Below are 20,706 nucleotides of genomic sequence, written 5' to 3'. Positions count from 1 at the left end.
GGCTCATCTGCAGGGTGTCAGGGACCTGGGAAGAGAGAGGCAACCGCCTGAGGACTCAGAGCTTTGGGAAGCAGGCCACTCCATCTTCCCCCATCACTGACACAACCAGCACCTCACAGCTCCCAAAGCACTTCTACAAATGTTAGCTTGACTTCCTTCTCACAAAACATGACTGTGAAGAAGACCAGGAAATCATTACTGCCCATTTTATAAATGACAAAAATGAAACTCAGAAAGAGTATTTGGTTTTTCCAGGTGTAAGAACTAGTAAGAGGGGGAGCCAGGGCTTGGACCGGGATCTTCGCACGCCTTGTTCTGAAGTCTTCCCATGACCATGACTGAGCTTTCAGCCAGGGCACCTGCAGAAGGCAGAGGGTTCAAGCAAAGCCCTCCAAGATTGGTAAGCTGAATGGGAGTGGTCCAGCCAGTGCTTTGGAGAAAACCATTAATAATTACTAAATTGTAAACAAGAGTCAATAACCACTAAATAATATTCTTACTGGGAAAAAAAGAATTTTAATTTTGTGTTTATAAAGTAAGAATGATCTTACTGGATTCAAGATCATCAACTGTGAAACATTAGGCTAACCCTCCAAACAACCTTGTTCTTTTCCTAATCCATTGTGGATTTGTCATCAATGAATATATATCACCTTGTATAGGGACTGATTTATAGATTTGGCCTGCGCTGTCATTTGGGCAATGAAGTCCAGCTGTTTGCTATCTACCACAAGAAGTGAAACATCCTTCAATTTGTCTTTGATATATTGTATTTAAGATTTGAGGGACATTGGGTCGATTTAATTTCAGACCAGAGATGTGTTCAAGGCCTGAGTGAAGAGTTTTGTGTTCACCTCAAAAACACTCCTGGTTTTATAGATTTTGATCATTTTCCCGAACCAATGTCTTTCCTGACAAGAATCATAATTAATTTAGTCTATCCTTCTACTGCCCAAGATCATTCTAGTCATTAGCTTCTGAATGTTCTCCAGACAATTATGCCTTTCCTGGTCTTTGTTGACTAAACCTGCATATAATCTTTCAGACTTAGATGAACCACAGCCTGTACAAGACATAGTTATGTTCTTTGCTTGGGGATGCCCAGGGCTTTGATAGCCTCTTTGGGCTGCAGTGTCATACTGGATGGAAGCCCCTAGGTGACAGCTGCCAAGGACACTAAGCTTAATATATAGCCCTGTGGGTTAGTACTGCTGAAAAAAAAGGCTAGAGTCACCTGCAAACTCAGAGATTTTTCTGAGCATTTCCTCTTCCAGATCACCAGTGAAAAGGTTAAGATAAATCAAACATTGATAAATAGTGCCTGCATATACTCATCAACCTGTCTGTCCCCATTAGTTTTTAAGTGAATTAAGCTAATGCAATACATGTTCCTAAGTGCAAGATCACAGACCACAAAGGAAATATTCCCTCAAATAATTGTTTCTTTTCAGAAGATTAAAAAATAATATTTTGTTAACATGACAAAGAATATGTATCTTAAACTAAAAGTTAAAATTATACTCAATAATAAAACACTTGTAATATTAATATTAAAACTTCAAGCAAAACAAAGATACTATCTATAACCATCATTCATTCATTTGACAAATATTTATCAAATAAATGGGCCGGGTATATGTTCTAAGTGTAGGAAATATAATGATAATTAATACACATTCCTCCACCATGGACTTTACTTAACATTATTCTGCATAATGCTATAAAACTTGAAATAGAATTAGATAAAAAGAGATAAAATGAATGTTGTTTGTCAATTATGTGATTTTCTATCAAGGAAAAGGAAGAGAAAAACAGTTAAAAATTATTGAAATAAATAAAAAGTTCAGTAATAGTACATTATATAATACACAAAAATCAATAATTCTTCAATATTACATCAACTTAAAATATAGTGGAAAAATATCCCATTCAGAATAGCAACCCCCAAAATAATAAAATACCTAGAAATAATCTTTTGTAAGAAATGGAAATGTTCTCTATGGAACCAAAGAATGCTATAATAAAGAACATTCAGAGAACAATAGCAACAATAAAAAAGCTCCTGCAAATTAAACATATGGGAACAGCAAGGAAGAAACTCAACAGAAGGGCTGGGCCACAAAGTTGAGAAACTCTTCCAGATAGTGGAGCAAAAATACAAAGAAAAATGAAAGGAACAAAACCAAGAAATACAGACAACTACTCTAGGAAGTCCCAAATCCAAATAAGAGGAGGTCCAGAATGACAGAAAATGAAAATGCAGGGGAAGAAATCATCAATGAAAAAAAAAATCAAGCAAATTTCCCAGAACAGGGTATCTGTTCCAGATTGAAAGGTCCACCAAGTAACTAGAATAGTATGTGAAAACTGACACACACTAGGCACTATATTGTAAAATTTCAGAACACTAGGAATAAGAAGCTTCCACAAGGGACAGATTAGATTTTCAGATAAAAGGTCAAGAATTAGTTTTCTCAGCAGAAATATTGGAAGCTAGAATAAAATGGACAAAAACTTGAACATTCTGAGGGGAAATGATTTTGTGGCAAAGATATTTAATGTTCAGAGTACTCGTGTGTTCTCTCTCTCTCAATCTCCTTGCAGTTGAGCCTCATGCCCAGTTTTGGCCAATGGACTGCTCACAGAAGTGACATGGGTCACTTCCAGGCTGAAGGAATGAAAAGTCACTATGTGTCCCTTCAGTTCCTCTCTGTTGTGCCACATTGACACAGAGGTCCAGTGGTCAGATGGTGGAGCCAAAAGACAGAAACAACCTGATCCCTGAACTAGCTGCTGAAGGGAGCTTCCCTAAGAGCCACTGCACCCAGAGCAGGTCTTATGTAAGCAAGAAATAAACTCTAATGTGCAAAGCCACTGAAATTTTGGAGTTTTTTTATAATTGCATTACCCTAGTCTATCTTGATGAATAAAGATTTCCAATCTGGACTCCTATATACTGTCAAACTATCAATCAAGGATAAAATAAAAACATTGTCAAAAATGCAAGATTTCAGAAAATTTCCATCCCATACATCTTTTCTCAGGAAGCTACTGGAGGCTGAGGAGAGAGAAAGACATGCACAGAAGGTGAATAATGGCCCCTAAGAGATGTCCACGTCCTAATCCCCAGATTCTGTGAATATGTTCCCTTATGTGGCAAAAAGGACTTTGCAGATGTGATTCAGCTAAGGATCCTGAGATGGGCAGATCAGTCGGCATTACCTGGGCGTGCCCAATGTGATCAAAGGGTCCTTACAAAATTAAGGAGGGAGACAGGAGAGTCAGAATCAGAGATTTGAGGAGGTGACAATACTGGATTCAAAGATAGAGAAAGGTGCCACTAGGCAAGGAATGCTGGCGGTTTCTAGAAGCTACAAAAGTCAAGGAAATGGATATGCCCCTAGAGCTTCCAGAAGGAATGCAGCCCTGCTGAGTCCTTGATTGTAGCCCAGTGAGACCCATTTCAGAATTTTGACCTCCAGAATTATAAGACAATAAATTTGTGTTGTCTTAAGCCACTAGATTTGTGGTAATTTGTTACAGCAGCAAAAGGAAATGAATATAACATGGTTATGCAGGAAATGGGAGCAAACGCAGAAGAGAGAGAAGTGAGACCCCAAGACACACCTGAGGGAGAGGCTGAGCAAGCAGCCAGGTCAGATGCAGGCAGGTGAGAGGCCCAAGAGAGACTTCATCAACTCGCATCGATACAGCACCTAATGTGTGTGAAGGTACTGAGGGCAGATTTATATAACTGGAAAAGAGTTTGAGGAAAAATTGGGGATCATAGAAAAGTATGAAAATAAATTCACAAAACAAGACAATTATTTGTTATAAAGAAAAGAAAAGCAGAGCAGGAAAGGAAACATAATCGCAATGGCTCAGCTATCAGTGTTATTTACCTAGTTTCAACAATAAAAACACTGGGTACTCCACAACAAAATACTAACAAACTAAATCCAACAGCACATCAAAAAGTTAATTTACCATGATCAAATGGATTTCATCCCAGGGATACAAGGATGTTCAACATACGCAAATCAATAATGTGATCCACCACATAAACAGAATTAAAAATGAAAACCATATGATCATCTCAATAGATTCAGAAAAAAGCATTTGATAAAATCTAGCACTCCTTCATGATAAAAACTCTCAAAAAACTAGGCATAGAAGCAACATATCTCAAAATAATATAAGCCATATACGACAAACCCACAACCAACATCATACTGAATGGGGAAAAGTTGAAAGCATTCCTCGCAAGAACCAGAACAAGACAAGGGTGCCCACTTTCACCACTTCTATTCAACATTGTACTGGAAGTCCTAGCCAGAGCATTCAGGCAAAAGAAAGAAACAAAGGGCATTTGAATCGGGAAAGAAGAAATCAAACTATCACTGTTTGCTGACGATATGATCTTATATCTAGAAAATCCCAAAGACTCTGCCAAAAGATTCCTAGAATTGATACAGAAATTAACTACCATCTCAGGTTACAAAATTAATGTACAAAAATCAGTAGCATTTCTATATATTAAAAACAGTCAAGCTGAGAGTCAAATCAAGAACTCAATACCATTTACAATAGCTGCAAAGAAAACAAAATACCTAGGAATATACTTTACCAAGGAGGTCAAAGATCTCTACAAAGAGAACTATAAAACACTGATAAAAGAAATCATAGATGACACAAACAAATGGAAAAACATCCCATGCTCATAGATAGGAAGAATCAACGCTGTTAAAATGTCCATACTGCCCAAAGTGATTTACAGATTCAATGCAATTCCCATCAAAGTAACAACATCATTTTTCACAGATCTAGAAAAAATAATCCTAAACTTCATAAGGAATCAAAAAAGAGCCTGAACACCAAAGCAATCCTTAGCAAAAAGAACAAATCTGGAGGCATCGCATTACTTGACTTCAAATTACACTGCAAGGCTATAATAACCAAAACAACATGGTACTGGTATAAAGGTAGACAGATAGACCAATGGAATAGAATAGAGAACCCAGAAATAAAGCCATATAGCTACAACCAACTGATTTTCAACAAAGCAGACAAAAACATACATTGGAGAAAGGATGCCCCATTCAATAAATGGTGCTGGGAAAACTGGATAGCCATATACACAATAATGAAACCAGATCCCTATTCTCTCACAAATATTAACTCAAGATGGATTAAAGACTTAAATATAAGACCTGAAACCATAAAAATTCTAGAAGAAAATGCAGGGAAAACTCTTCTGGACATTGACCTAGGGAAAGAATTTATGACTAAGACCCTAAAAGCAAATATAGCAACAACAAATATAAATAAATAGTACTTAATTAAACTAAAAAGTTTCTGCACAGCAAAGGAAATAATCAACAGAGTAAACAGACAACCTACAGAATGAGAGAAAATATTCACAAACTATATATCTGACAAAGGGCTAATATCCAGAATCTACAAGGAACTCAAACAAATCAGCAAGAAAAAAACAAATAACCCCAACAAAAAGTGGGCAAAAGACATGAACATATTTTTTTCAAAAGAAGATAGACAAATGACCAACAAACATTATAAAATGCTCAACATCACTAATTATCAGGGAAATGCAAATTAAGACCACAATGAGATACCACCTTAGTCTTGTCAGAATAGCCATTATTAAAAAGGCAAAAAACAATGGATGTGTTGGTGGGAATGTAAACTAGTACAACCACTATGGAAAACAATATGGAGATTCCTCAAAGAACTATAAGTAGACCTACCATTCAATCCAGCAATCCCACTACTGGGTACCTACCCAAAGGAAAAGAAGTCATTATATTAAAATCACACCTGCACTCATATGTTTATTGAAGCACAATTCACAATTGCAAAGATATGGGATCAATCTAAGGGCCCATTAGTTGATGAGTGTATAAAGAAAATGTGGTATATATATGGAGTACTACTCAGCCATAAAAAGGAATGAAATAATGTCTTTTGCAGCAACTTGGATGGAACTGGTAACCTTTATCTGAAATGAAGTATTTTAGGAATGGCAAAACAGATACCACATGTTCTCACTTATAAGTGGGAGCTAAACAAGGAGTATATATAGTCATAAAGTGGTATAATGGACATTTAAAACTAAGAAGACGGAGGATGGGAAGGAAGTGAGGGATAAAAATCTACCTATTGGGTACAATGTACTCTATTCCAGTGACAGACACACTGAAAGCCCTAACTTCAGCATTATACAATTTATCCATGTAACAAAAAACACTTGTACCTAAATATATTGAAATAAAAAAAAAAAAACAGGTATTGATGTAGCCCCAATAACATACACCCAGGTTAGGAGGATGGAGGACCAGGAAGGGTGCTGGGCTCAGCAGGGCACGTTGGCTGCCATGAAAGAGCTAAATCCTTCTCTTCCACAAAAGGACATCAACAGACAATGCCGAAAGCTGAGCAAAATCAAGAAGCAGCAAAATAAGCAGGTTATCCAGAGGTAAGAGAGTTAATACTAAAGAACCAGTTAAAAGAGTCTAAAGTAATCATTTCAGAAGATCAGGATGTGATGTGGAGGGTGTAGTCAGGGGCTGTTTTTCGTAACAAGCCAATGAGCCATTTGGTTCTTTACCCTCTGTGCATTACATGTGCATGCATAACTTTGATTAAACATACAAGGGCTGACAAAATATTTGCAACAAATTATACATAAGGCTTAAATATTCTTAACACACTATAAAGACTGGGCAGGATTGTGAAAAATTATTCATTTTGGTTGTCTCTGTGTGATGGCATTGTGCATGATTATTTTTTTCCTGCTACACTATAATTTTCTGTACTTTCCAATTTAAAAAAACAAGCATGTATAATTTCTAAAAACAAAAAAAATTGAATTGATTATATGGTCACAGAAGAAATAAACAAGAAAAAAATTAGGGAACTATATTGGGAGCTGCTAAAATGATTAAGTTACTACAACTTTGAGAGCCCTTGGGCAACTGTTTCTCTGCCAAAGGATGGTGGCATGGGTTTTTTTAATTCACTAAAGCAGTTTCTTGATTAAATATGCTTTCCAACAACAATGTGCAATTTAAAAATTTCATGCTCCATTTAAAGCCCTTTGTTTTTGTTAAAGACAGTCCAATCCCAACAACCAGTTAAGTCCATGATTGTAACTGGTGTTGGTTTGGGTAAGGTTTGAAGAACATCTTATCAATGATAACTGGCCCTTGGGGAGTGGGGTGGGGAAGATTCTAAAAGAACAATTACATAAACCACATATTTTTAAACCTGTGGCTTCACCAAATTTTTTTAATTAAAAAAAGTGGAAGATGTGCTTAATAGCACTAAACATTTGTTGAAGAAATGGATTCATTATGTTCTTCTTGGGCAAGAGTAGACACATTACACACTCATAAAATTGATAAATTTAGAAATACTGTTGCCTGAACTTGGACACAGATCTCCACGAAAGTTGAAATCTCAGAAGACAGCTAGCTGGGCCAAGCACTTCTATGTAAATGGTTTAAGAACTGTGATGAGTGTGAAGAGTGAAGCGAAAATACAGGAGACTTTGGGATAAAAAACAATAACCCTATTATGTAAGGTTGAATTGTTTCCCTTTCTTTTACCTTCTAAGCTATTAATTACCCATTTTCAACAAAATGCCAAAGCATAAAGTTCTTTATAGCACACACTGGGCTCAGAAGCTCTTAGAATTACTTAAAAATAAAATATTCAAGACATTAATTTTCCTATCACTGGCAATGATCAAAAAAAAAAAAATGAAAGAGTGGAAGAAACTTCTTCAAGGTCATGCTCATCAGAGTGAAACTGATTCCAAACTCCAAGCCTCATTCTGTCTTGCTAGTTCTCTCTTTCTCTAAACCTGATATATTTATCATGAATCATTAAACACAAATCTATTATCCAGTGCAATTGATTTTTTCATAAAATGAAAGGCAGCTTCACTTTTGTAAGATTTTTTTTTTAAAAAGAGGACTTTGGGTAAAGTCAGGTTTGAACACAGAGAACACTACATGCTTAAGAAAACAAAATGGCAAGGGATTGTGGAAGGCCTTGCTCAGTATGAACTAGCCCAAAGGAAGAGAAGGAGGGATAACCACGAGACATACCACATTCTCGTAAGTTAGGAGACTGTTATCTGGTACGTCAAGTGGCATGTAGTTGCTTTTAAAAATCCAAAGAAAATGGAGTGGGGGTTGGGAGCACTCTATGGCTTACTCTAAGCTATAGCAGAATCTGTAAAAAGCTGTATCAAGCAAACCGATTTAGTACCAAGGACCCCTGGCTGGTGCTTACTGTGTGTCTGGCATCATGCTAAGTGCATTCCAGTTGTCCCACTTCAGCCTCAAAACCCTAAGAGGTGGGTGTTACTATCCTCTTTTAGAAATAGAAAACTGAAGCTCAAAGAGGTGCAGTACTTATTCTAGGATAACTAGGGTACCCAGTCCATAGCTGAGATTTGAACTGAGATGGATTCCAAAATCCACACTCCTCAGCCTCCCAGGCACCAAGAATGAATATGAAGGTCAGAATAAAGCATCTGGCAAGTTAACACGGTACCATGTTTCCATCGAAGGGGTAAGTACCTTGGGTATACCGAGTATATACTTTTGAGTATATATTTTATTAGTCTCACTCATTTTTTTGTGTTTGGAATATTTCATAATTTAAAATAAATAAAAAGTAATTTAAAAATAAAAAATGAAGAACCTTTGTTTCAAGCCTTAGATAAAAACAAGAAGGTTTCATAAACTTCTTGAGAATGCCACTACTTTGTTTTCCAAAGAAAGTCAGACAATGTGGGTCTTTATCAGCTCAGATGTTACGTGCAGCAGGACGAACAGGAGCCGCAAAGCCAGGAGCACCCTGGTGTCAGCGCAGTGGCTTCAGGAAGGCTGCTCAGCAGGGTGGCCCCCCTACGACCCAGTCCTGTGCCAGAGACTGATCCACTTCTTGCAGGCCCTCACAGAAAAGAAGAAAACAAGGCAGATGGCCCCATATCTGTATCTCCAAAAATAGGTTTTGAGATTTGGGGAGGATAGAAAAAATAAATCTAGTTTTCTCTTGAATTGCAGCCTTCCTCTTCCAAGTGAAAGGGCTTCTGACCAAAGGAGCCTATGTATGGACACAAAATCCAGCAATCCTGCCCTCAGGGAAATGGGGATTTTTGGATCCAGGAATCTTCTCCACGTTGACCGATGCTTGGCCAAGCAATCTGAAAGTAATTGTAGTCTCAGCAACTTCCGTCAGGAATTTACCTACTATGATTACTAGCCGTTTGGATTTTCCTTTTTAAGCTCAAAGCAAAGAACGGGACTCTTGGTTTCTTTACCACAAAACATTGAGACGTCTTTCTGCTACTGTGTCTCCAAGTTTAAAGGAGTTCTTGAAAGTGAAAAAACACAACATAAACAAAAATGCAATGATTCTTAGGGACCGGGTGGTAGTGTTGTTAAATGTTGGGCTGAGAAGTCTTCTGCAGAAACAGGGACATGTTTTTTAACAGGCAACAGATTTCATTCCTGTTTTTCTTTGTTGCCCTCACGGTCCCTTGTCCTGGGCCAACAGGACATCTCCCTTCAGCAACTTTCTTTTAAATTAATTGTTGCTGAGGTCCTTTTCTAAGAAAAATATGATTTTTGTAGATAAAGCAATACGATATGAGCAGTAGAAACGAATTGTAAGTAGAAGAAACTGGAGAGAATTTGGGGGATAATAACAGCTAAAAACATGAGAATTATGAGGAAAAGTGAAGGAAGGTTGTGGGGGGGGAACCTGAGTAGTATTGAATGCCTGAAAAAGAAAAAAAGAAAATGCACATAAATTATCCTAATGATAGGCTTCCTAAAAATGGTTTCAATATTTACTAAATCAAACCACATAACACCTAGCAGGGTATAACACTTAATGCTACTCTGATAATTGAAGATATTAAACTCAACCAATTTGTATTACTTTCTAGGGCTGCCATAACAAAGTAGTCCCAACCTGGTAGATTAAAGGAACAGAAATTTATTCTGTCACATTCAGGCAGCCAGAAGTCTGAAATCAAGGTCCGGCTCGGAGGGAGAACTGGCTCCATGCCTTTCTCCCAGGTTCTGGTGGTTGCCAATGAGCCTTGGTGTACCCTGGCTTATGGCAGCACAACCCCAATCTGCCTCTGTGGCCCATGTGGCATTCTCCCTGTGTGTTTCTGTCTCTGTCCCCAAATTCCCCTCTTCTTGTATAGACATGAGTCATATTGGATTTAGGGTCTACCCTATTCCAGTATGACCTCTTCTTAACGTTACTACATCTGCAAGGAGCCTATTTACAAATAACATCTGGGCTTAGGATTCAACATATCTTTGGGGGAGGGTACAATTCAACCCATAGTACCATTCAAACTTAGATTTATGACTGATCACCCCTTTCCTACTCTACAATTATGCAGACATGGTCCCCATCACCTAGGCTATCATCTTTTCTCTCTTTGCTGTTCAATCCAAGCTCCTCAAAGCAGTTCATATACCCATTTTCTACCCACCGCTCTTCAAACCCCAGTAGAGAGGCCCAGCCCTCCTCATCCCCTCCATACCAGACTCTTTGACCTAGTTAATTCCTCCTACTCAACCTTCAAGACTCTCACCTGAAGCAGAGGTCAGGTTGGGCTTCCTGCATTCTCCTTGTGTTCAATGTTCATCCTTGTCATAGCAGCCCACTTAGTGTATTGTATTGTATTGTATGGCTCTGTTTGCTAGCCTGTCTTCACCAGACTCCAAACTCTCAGAGGGTAAGGGACTGTGCCTTGTGCAGCCTTATAAATCTCAGCTCCTAGCACAGAGCCCAACACAAACTTGGTGCAGAGTAAACATTTGAATGAATGAATGGTTATCTGCATAGGGTCATTTAGACTTAAGAAAGATCAGCCATAGAACTATGTGCTCTCATGGTCTTTGATTCCATCAAACTTTACGATGCAACTAGATTATAAGCTGTGATGAAAGAGGTTATCTTCAACTTTTTTGTGTGTCTTCCTGATCCCTTGGACTAAGCAGGCATTCAACAATTAATTTGTACTAAAGAAAATTTAGCTTCTGAGGTGTGGGCAAGAAGGACTAACCTTTATTGAACAATGGTTCGTTGCCAGACACTGCTAGGTGCTATGCAAATATTATCTCAATTAATATTACTACTTCTCATTGATTTGGAGATTGCTTGCTTAGCATAGTAAATTGTAAGCCCTGTTCTAATCAACCCACTTTAAAATAGAATTTTTAATATGAATATTTTATATGCAAAAATAATAAATATTATTTTATAAATAAAAGTGCTTTTGTATACAAATGTAGATATCAGTAACACATCTTAACATCAATATATCATCAGGATCCACTGGACTTAATTTTTTTTTAGGGATTTTTGGGAGCAGCTCTAACTATTTGTATGGATTAGTATTTTATGACTTAATTCATTCTTAGATATTTTCCAAATTAAAAGAGAAAATATATTTTTTTAAATAAAGAGAATAAAATTCATTCTACTTTGCAATTACCCTATGGGTCCAGAAGCCCCTTTAAGAAAATCTAAGATCCATCATGGAATCTTAGTGATTTTAGTTCTTCTATATTTTGAAACATATTACTATTTCATCATCTTAGGAATAATTACTCATCAATTATGCATCAAATTATTTCCAAATGTGCTATAAAAAGGCTTAAGGAGTAGACAAATGAAAGAATGATGGAACGGCTTAAACACTGCCATTCAATAATGTTCAGTGATGATCAAAATGTTCTCTTCCACGCTGTGCAATACAGTAGCCACTAGCAGCGCGTGGCTACAGAGGATATGAAATGTGGCTAGTGCAAGCAAGACACTGAATTTTTATACTTTAAATTTTAATTAATTTCAATTTAAATAGCTACATGAGCCTAAGAGATACTGTATTAAACAGTGTAGGCCTGGGGGAATGGATTATTAGTGAAAGAAATTGTCACAATTGCATCACCCTTCATATTTCTTATTACATTACCCAAAGTCTTGCATCATCTTGGAAGATATAAAAGAAGACTGGAAATACCATCTTTGTACTTTGTTTTTAACTTTCATTGAATGGAGTGGGAAATTTAGAATTTTTCATTTCTGCCTATAATGACATAGAGAAGAAAACCGACAGAGGGAAAGTTTTCACAAGCATTAGAGGAACGAGAGATGAATGCAGAGTCAGATACCGGTACTTAGTACACTAAAGACGATGGTGACATTAGTCATGGAATTGAAACCTCAGACTATGACTCTCAGGTGATGACATCCTAGATTAGTTCTCTTAAACTCAGGAATCGGTGAGTGAACAATGTATTTCTAAGGACAAAAAGAAAATGTGGTATTCCTACACAGTCAGCCACTCAAGAGGAGGAGCCTCCTCAAATGATATTTCGTGAAAAGAATCTGGACCATCCTGTTCTGCTAAACAAATGTGGGACAATTTTCCTTCACCTTTTGTAATGTTTGAACACCAACATTTTTACTTTATATATAGTTTGAAAATGGTCAGTTGCTGAAGATAGGTATATATAAAAAGATGATTGGAAGAAAACAGATAAAGTGGAAGTAAAAAAATTCACTGGATCGATGAAAACAGAAAATGAGCGTCCTTTGAACACAAATGGTAAATGGCGATGACTATTTTTTTTCTGGTATACTGAAGGTTAAATTTGGGTATTACGCGAATCAACATTCCATATAATTTATTTAAAAGTGTAAGACTCCAGAAATAAGGTGAAAGGTTATTATATTTCTAATTAAATTACTTGAAATGACTAAAAGCATATGGGCCCTGGAGCTACACAGCCCTGGGCTGGAATCCCAAGTCCAGTGCTTAGTGTATAACCTTTGGCAAGTTAGTCAGCCTAAGATCCAGTTCCCTCATCTGTAAAATAAGGATTAAAAAAATTACTTCCTCCTTTACGGAGTTTTACAGAGATTAAATTTCGCATGCTAAGTGCTCAGCACAGTGCTTGGCACATTGGAAAAGATAGATACAGTATTAGCTGTAGAGAGTGATTTTATTAGCCTTGAGGTGCTTAGAACAGCTCTCATTATCGGGTTTGGAAATCTAATATATGCGAACTGATAGCCACACCCTATTTATTAGCAACAGAACTTATCATTGCTGATGCCTCCTGTTTGCACCAGGAACCCACGTTCCACGTGAAGTGGAGCCAAGCGGGGAAGACCCACCTCTCAGAGGCCAGGCTGCTTGGGAGCCCTGTGGACACTGCAGATGTGGCTGCAGAGGCCAGAGCACGATCTTCTCTTACACCAGGACACTTTTTTTCTACTTTTTAGATTGAGCGTGCACTACTTAATGAACTCTAATTATACAGAAAAGTATAAGAAAAAGGGTAACAATTTCCTGAAATCTCACCACCCAGAGAAAACACTACTATCCTTCCGGGTTTTTCTCTGTAGACATACATACATACACATACAATTTTACAGAAAGAGCTAGCATAATTTTTTTTGTTGTTTTTGTACTCAAGAATATCTTTCTGTTCATTAGCTAGAGATCGATATGGTTGTTCTCAGTAGAGCTCTAACCTTCAGCCAATGCATTCTGTGAACGCACGAAGTAGTGGTAAAAAGTGGCAATGCAAAGCAAATATTAACATCTACCTTTAAATAATGGCTTAGCTTAAAATCTGAGCTGAGCTGTGAGGTTCAAGTGAAAATCAGAGGCATTTGCCTTTTGCTAATGAAAATGCTGGCAAGAGTGAAGACTTGGGCCCAGGATGTGCCGTGTGGCAAACCCCATTCCCTAAATGGCTATTAATTGTGGAATGTGAAACTTGTGAAATTGAACTTTTAATAAAATGAGGACTCGCCCATAAACTTGTATATTTTCAGGGTTGAAAAATCTTATTTTATCTAGATCACAACTCTTTCTGTCTTGGCAGCAAAAAGTCATTTCTGAGTGCGAAACAAATATGAAAAATATGGGTCTGGACTTGAGTCTTGCTTTCCCCTGCCAGGCGGGGGGGTTCACTCCGGAGGCCAGACATGTGTGAGTCCTTATCCTTGGGAGGCCACCATGTCCCTGCATAAGCCAGTGGTCTGTGGACCTAAATAACGGAGGCCCCACCTCAGGGGACACTCAAGGGACATTCATCCGGAAGTCTGACCTCATTACTTCTGGGATTCATTTCCAACCTGCCACAAGCAATATGCATGGATGAAAAGATGTTAACATACCAATATTATTCTTACCCATTTTTACATGCTTCTTATTACTGTTATGGCTACCGCTCAGAAAATCAAGAGTGTTTTTGCTACTCCAGTCCTAGATAATGAAAATACAGTTATAGCAAAAGAATCTGTGTTATATAAACTTCTGCTGATTTAAAGAGATTATGTTCACAATTTTCAAACTTGGGAAAGAGTTTATAAAACTGAATTTCCTCTGAACGTGGTCTAAAATAATCTGCTATAACTTGATCATTTCTGTGTAGCACAGGGAGCTTTAGTTTGGGGTGGGAGGAGGTGGGGGATTGAAGACCAGACAGCAGGGGCAGGGAGAAGAGGCACAGCCAGGAACATCCTACCAAAGAAGCGGGCGTGAGCCCAGGAAACAGCGAATCCAGGCACCGACAATACCAACTTGGCCACAGCAAGGCCAGCGGGTAGACTAAAGGGGTGGCCCAGGCTGGCCACCAAGGAAAAAGTTCAAAAAGGCCAGTTCATATAAAGTGGGCCTGGATCTTCCAACCTGGTAAAACTGTTTATCAAGCCTGGAACCCAAAGTAATATCCCACAAAGCCACTGACAAAAACAGCTGATGGGTCCCACGGACAGAGCCACCTAATTCCCTTCCATGACATCAGGGTGGGGGGTGGGAAGAGCTTCTCCTGGCCCCCACTTGGGAGGCAAGAGCAGTCCCTGGTGAGGAAATCCAACAGACCGTCTGGACCATTCATCTTTCCTCCTCTCCCCCATTTTCCCTCCTAGGCAGGTTACTGACCAAAGAAAACATGTTTTCACTACAAGAAAACTTACAATGGTGAGTCATCATGACACTAATAAATAAACTTTACGTAATACTCCATATCACTCTCTCTAGGCTATTGAATAGTGAAAACAACACAGAAAAGATCCAGGGAAATGGTTCTCTGTACATTCACGGCCTTTAGAATAGAGGTTCTCAAATGTGAACTCCAGATGACGACATCAGCATCACTTGGGGAGCTTGTCAGAAATGCAGATTCTCAGGCCCACCCCAAATCTACTGAATCAGAGGATCTGAGGCTGGGCTCGACAATCTGTTTTAATAAGCCTCCAGCTAATCCTGATGCAAGATAAAGTTTGAGAATACTGGCCTGGTGGAAAGGACCTGGGACAGAAGCCAGGAGACCTCATTTGGATTCCAGCCCTGCATTCTATGGTCTAATTCAGCGAAATTTAAGGGATTGTTATGATGTGCCTCTGGGCCCTGCAGCTAATACAAGAATGGGAGGATAGTGAGAAGAGTCAGACACGGTCCTTATCCTCAGAGGGCACATAATCCTCTATGTGCTTTTGTTCCTGCAGGATAGAGGCTGTTTTTGTTGTTGTTTTGCTTCATTTTTGTATTTCTAGTGCCTGCAGCATCACAGGCACTCAATAAACAGGCAGTGATTGAGTGGTCGAGCCATTCGATGACTGTGATAAATGCTACTGTGTCACTCATCAATAACCTTAATGTTACCCCAGTCTAGGCAGCACCGGCCACCGTTGATTTAATGTTTATCGTGCGTCAGTGCCGAGTGCTTGTCATACATCAGCTCATTCAATCCTTTTAGCATCCTGTGCTGTGGGTAGTATTTTTTTTTTATTATTTCAAAATATTAGGCTGGCCACAGGGGCTCATGCCTGTAATCCTAGCGCTCTGGGAGGCCAATGAGGGAGGATTACTTGAGCTCAGGAGTTTGAGACCAGCCTGAGCAAGAGTGAGACCCTGTCTCTACTAAAAATAGAAAAAAATTAGCTGGGCATGGTGGTGCACACCTGTATTCCCAGCTACTTGGGAGGCTGAGGCAAGAGGATTGCTTGAGTACAGGAGTTGGAGGTTGCGGTGAGCTATGATGACACCACTGCACTCTAGCCCAGATGACAGAGCGAAACTCTGTTTCAAAAATTAAAAAAAAATTAAGGTGATACAAATGTTTCTGTTACATGGATCGCTTTTGTAATGCTTGAGTCATGGCTATAAGTGTGTCCATCACCCAAATAGTGTTCATGGTACCCATGAGGTAGGTTTTTGCCCCTCCTCTCCTCCCCCTTCCCCTCCCCCCTGCTTGATTTCCAATGAATTTTACTTCCCTCTGTGTACATGTGTGCTCATCAGTTAGTTCCAATTCCCTGAAGAGCACAGGTGGTGTCTGTTTATACATTCTTGAGATACTTCACTTAGGATAATGGTCTCTAATTCCTTCCAAATAGTTGCAAAAGGCATTAATTCATCTTTTCTTATGTCTGAGTAGTAATCCATGGTATATATATATATACCACATTTTCTTAATCCACTCATGAATTGACAGGCACTTGGGTTGATTCCACATCTTTGCAATTGTGAATTGCGCTGCAATAAACATTCGAGTGCAGGTGTCTTTTTGATAAAATGACTTCTTTTCCTTTGGGTAAATACCCAGGAGTGGGATTACTAAATTGAATGTTTGGTCTAATTTTGGTTCTTTACTGTGTGTAATATTTTTAGTTCTACCTCATACATTAGAAACTGAGGCTCAAAATATTAAGTAATTCGTCCAATTAATGTCCCACAGCTGGAAAATGGCAGAGCCAGTGTTGAATCCAAAAACCTTTTCTGTAAATACGGTGGTGGTCTCAACTGACTTTGGGGCAAATTTCCCCAAAGCCTCTGAGGTTGATGGTTATTTATCTTCTCATCATGTACTTACAACTAAACTTTGCAGGCATCACCTTAAATGGTCAAAAACTAAGAAAACCACCAACTATTAGGAGAGCTAGAGCCCTGGTATCTACACTTTAGGATTTCACAGGGCAGAAAGAAAATTCTTAAAGTAAGAGTCAGAGATACAGGGTTGCCAACCTTCTGTTTTGCTACTAAGCACGAGCCCTCCCAGGTACCAATCAACTACCCCCATCATTTCCTACAAGGAAAAAAAATTGCTGTCAAAAGAGTACAAGGGACATAAGTTTAGAATAAAGAATAGTTGCTGGCATTGCATGTGTTTTCTTACATATATTGATCATTTTATTCTATTTTTCCCATTTTTTTCCCAGTGAATTGGCATTTTGTTTTCATTGAGCTTGAGAAAGTAGACAGTGGTAGGGAAACCACACTCACAGACTATTCTGGCCCTTAAAAGTCAGGCAAAACTTAAAGCTTACAGGAAAAACAAAGGTGAGCACACAGGCCAGGCCACGGCAGCCTTGAGAGGGTCCTGGCTGGGCCTCAGGTGAAGCATCCCAACTCAGGCAGGCCAGGGAGAATGGGATGGATATGAGTCTGGCCCCAAGGCCTGCAGGCATGGGGAGGCTGGGTGTGGCCATCACATCGTGGGCCAGCATCGATGCCAAGGTGAGTGCAAATGGGAGAAGCTGCCAAAGGTCTGAAGTCAGTCTAAGGCTCTGATGCCAGGGCAGCTACAGCCACTAATTCCATAATGGCTCTTCCTCCCTCATCATCTGGGCTATCACCATGCTCTTCCCTTCCTCCTCGTTAGAAGTCAAAGATTAATTTGACATCTGTCATCTACTATTTCTTGTGAATGATTTAGGGCCAAGAGAGAGCTGGCTGGGGTTGTTGGAGGCCCAGGAGCTACTGGAGTCAGAGGCTGTAAGTACAGATAAAAGGAAAGGGGGAGTTAGTCTTACCTTACTAGGAGGTGGTCCATGGTCGTCCAAGTAAGTGGAGTTTCCTAGAAAATAAAAAAAGAAGAAGAAAATTGAGGAATCAATTTTTTTAAACGCAAAATGAACTTAGTGCAAAGTCACTGAAAATAAACATTCTCGTCATATAGTATTTCTATTCAGACAACAGTACCAAAGAAAAACGAGTAATTAATCACCAGTTTGGCTGGAGTCTGCTGATATTACCACAGATGGTTAATAGTTTCAGCAAGTGCAAACATCCTACACACATGGGTATGTCTCTACACACATATACACATGCAGAAACATACACCATTAATCCTCGCCTAGTATCTGTTGACTTTACCCTCTAGACCATTGGTTCTCAAACTTTAGTGTGCATCATACTAACCCAGACTAACCCAGACTAACCAGCCCCACTCCCAGAGCTCGGATTCAGTAGCTCTGAGAATTTGCATTTCTAACCAGTTCCCAGGTGATGCAGTGGTTGGTCCTGGAACCACACTTTGAGAAGCCCTACACTCTGTTTCTCAGTTTGTCTTAAAACTGTCTATTTCCCTTCTCTTTTTCAGTCTAGTTTGCTTCTGAAGTGTGACTTGTCTTCACTAAAAGCCATTTCCTAGCATGTGTGTTTTCAGAGTGCATGGTTATTGCTTCCTGATGAAAAGATTCAGAGGGCTTTGAAAGGGAATTGAAGTTTACTGAGTTCCCTTTATTTACCAGGTACTCTGCCAAGTGCTTTACAGGTATTCATTCATCAGATGCACATATCAGAGGTGGGGTAGAACCGTCCCCATTTTGCACAGGAGGGCACAGAGGCCTGGAGAAACTCAGCAACTTGCTCACAGTCACACAGCTGTTAAACTTCAGAGAGGAGAGAAGACTGGTTTGTCCAGAGCGTGTTCAGGCATCCGCCCATCTGGATGGCCTACCTAGAGTCCTGCCATCCTGGGCCTCTGTGCTGCCCAGGCACTGCGTGCATGACCGGCTGGGGATATTTTATCACCCAGGGGAGCCAGTGATGCAGTCAGGATAATCCAGAGGCTCCTGGCCAAGAGGGGTAACTCTGGTGAGTCTATGGAAATCGTCTTCACCCGAAAAGTAAAGATGGTCAGACTTGCTAACGGAACAAAACACGGAAAATACTGGAAACATAAGAATACTTACAGCGAACAGTGGCTCAAGAAATGACATCAATGTCTTAGTTTGAGTGGATGAAAGATGCTTTTGACAGCAGAGAGCAAAAGTGACTTAAGAAGTTGGAATAAAAGGGGGAAGCGGAGCTTAAGCCAGGGACAGTTCAACTGGGGAAACGTATCCAAACATCATAAATATGTGGATTTTAACTTACAAGTTTTTCCATACTGAATCATCATCTATCCCTTTTTTTGTAGTCTTCTGATTTATAGCACACTCGATGACCACAATGACTGCACTCTAACTGGCCATTTGTATGTGGCGAAGGGACAGCAGGGTCCAACTTTAATGAACAAGACCCTCAAACACAAACACCTGGCATGCTCATGATTGGGCTATTTTCAGGAACCTTTTTTAAATGTGAACATGATTAACAATTTGTTGCACCTTAATTATAGTGCTGAACTCTGCTGGGAACATGCATAAAGAAAAAATAAGATCTCTATCAGACTTAATAGAGAGGATATGCATAAAAGAATTCGGGAGAACAGTTGCCTGCGTCTGGAGAACTATTTAGAAACATCCCAGCACAGTGCAGCCAGTGGGGCTGCGGAGGGCTCCCATCTGCTCATCGCGAGAATGTGTTCTCCGGGTACCAATCTCACGGATCAAAGAGAGTCTGAACAGCAAAATGTTTCTAAAATACTGAAAGTTTCCATAAGAACCAACGTTTCTAAAAACTCCTAAAAAGGAAGGAATTAAATAAACGCCTGATCACTACCTCAAATTCCAGGCTCAGGTACCCACTGACTCCTCAGCACCCCAGCTTGGATGCCTAAACATCTCACACCTCCCTGTCCAAAACAGAACTCTATTCACTCTAATTCCATCCCCCAAATTTCTGCCTCCCCTGTCTTCCTTATTGGCTTTTACATGTCCCTTCCCCCAAATTTGTCCCTTTTTTCAGGCCAAAGCCCAAGAGTCACCCTTGATCCATCTCTTTCCCCTGTGCCAACCCAGCGACAAGTCCTGTTGGCTCAGCCTCAAAACAGAACTAAAATCTGACCACCTCTCACCAACCCCTCTGGGCCACCCACGAGCGCCCTTATGTTTTATTTATTGCTGATTTTCTTCCCTACCCATATAGCAACAAGTGAGACCTTTTAACCTTATCCATCAGATCATGTGCGCTTTCTGCTTAAAATCTATTTCTCTAAGAACAAAACAGCCAACTCCTCACCATGGTCTACAGGCCCCTCCATTACTCAGGCTCTGCCTCCTCTCTGCTGCAGGGCACACCAACCTCTTGTCACCCAGGGCCCTTCTGAACTGCCTCTTTCCCCTTCCTCACCCCCTTCATGCAGCTCAGCTCCAACGTCACTCCCTTACAGGTGCCCTCTCTGAATTCTCCATCTAAAATAGCACGTTCGTTGTTCTGTTTACTTGTTTACGGTCTGTCTCTTTCAACTGGAATATAAACTCCCCGAGAACAGGGACCTGCCTGATGTGTTCATTGCTGCAGTTTCCGGAACAGAGCCTGGAACTTAGTAGGTCCCCAGTATTTTCTTGATGAATGAAATACTATGTTAACTCACTCCCTATGCTAGAAATCTTAGCAATGGCTTGTAAGAAATGAAATTTTGCTTGTACATTAGCCTAATATACTCCTTACAGGTTTTT

The 20,706-nt window shown here is 39.6% G+C and overlaps 1 protein-coding gene across 1 annotated transcript in view; it reads right to left on the bottom strand.

Annotated features, from left to right (window-relative positions):
* UST (uronyl 2-sulfotransferase) overlaps positions 1–20,706 on the bottom strand; it is a 280,136-nt gene that overhangs the window by 154,981 nt on the left and 104,449 nt on the right. Inside the window, exon 2 of the mRNA XM_069488442.1 lies at positions 17,893–17,936. Coding sequence (XP_069344543.1) covers positions 17,893–17,936 — 44 coding nt within the window. The remainder of the gene's footprint in view (positions 1–17,892; positions 17,937–20,706) is intronic.

This window comes from Eulemur rufifrons, chromosome 15 (genome assembly GCF_041146395.1).
Source record: "Eulemur rufifrons isolate Redbay chromosome 15, OSU_ERuf_1, whole genome shotgun sequence".
NCBI classification, from domain to species: domain Eukaryota; kingdom Metazoa; phylum Chordata; class Mammalia; order Primates; family Lemuridae; genus Eulemur; species Eulemur rufifrons.
Note: the sequence above shows the minus strand (reverse complement) of the source record. Positions and strands in the feature narration are given on the sequence as shown.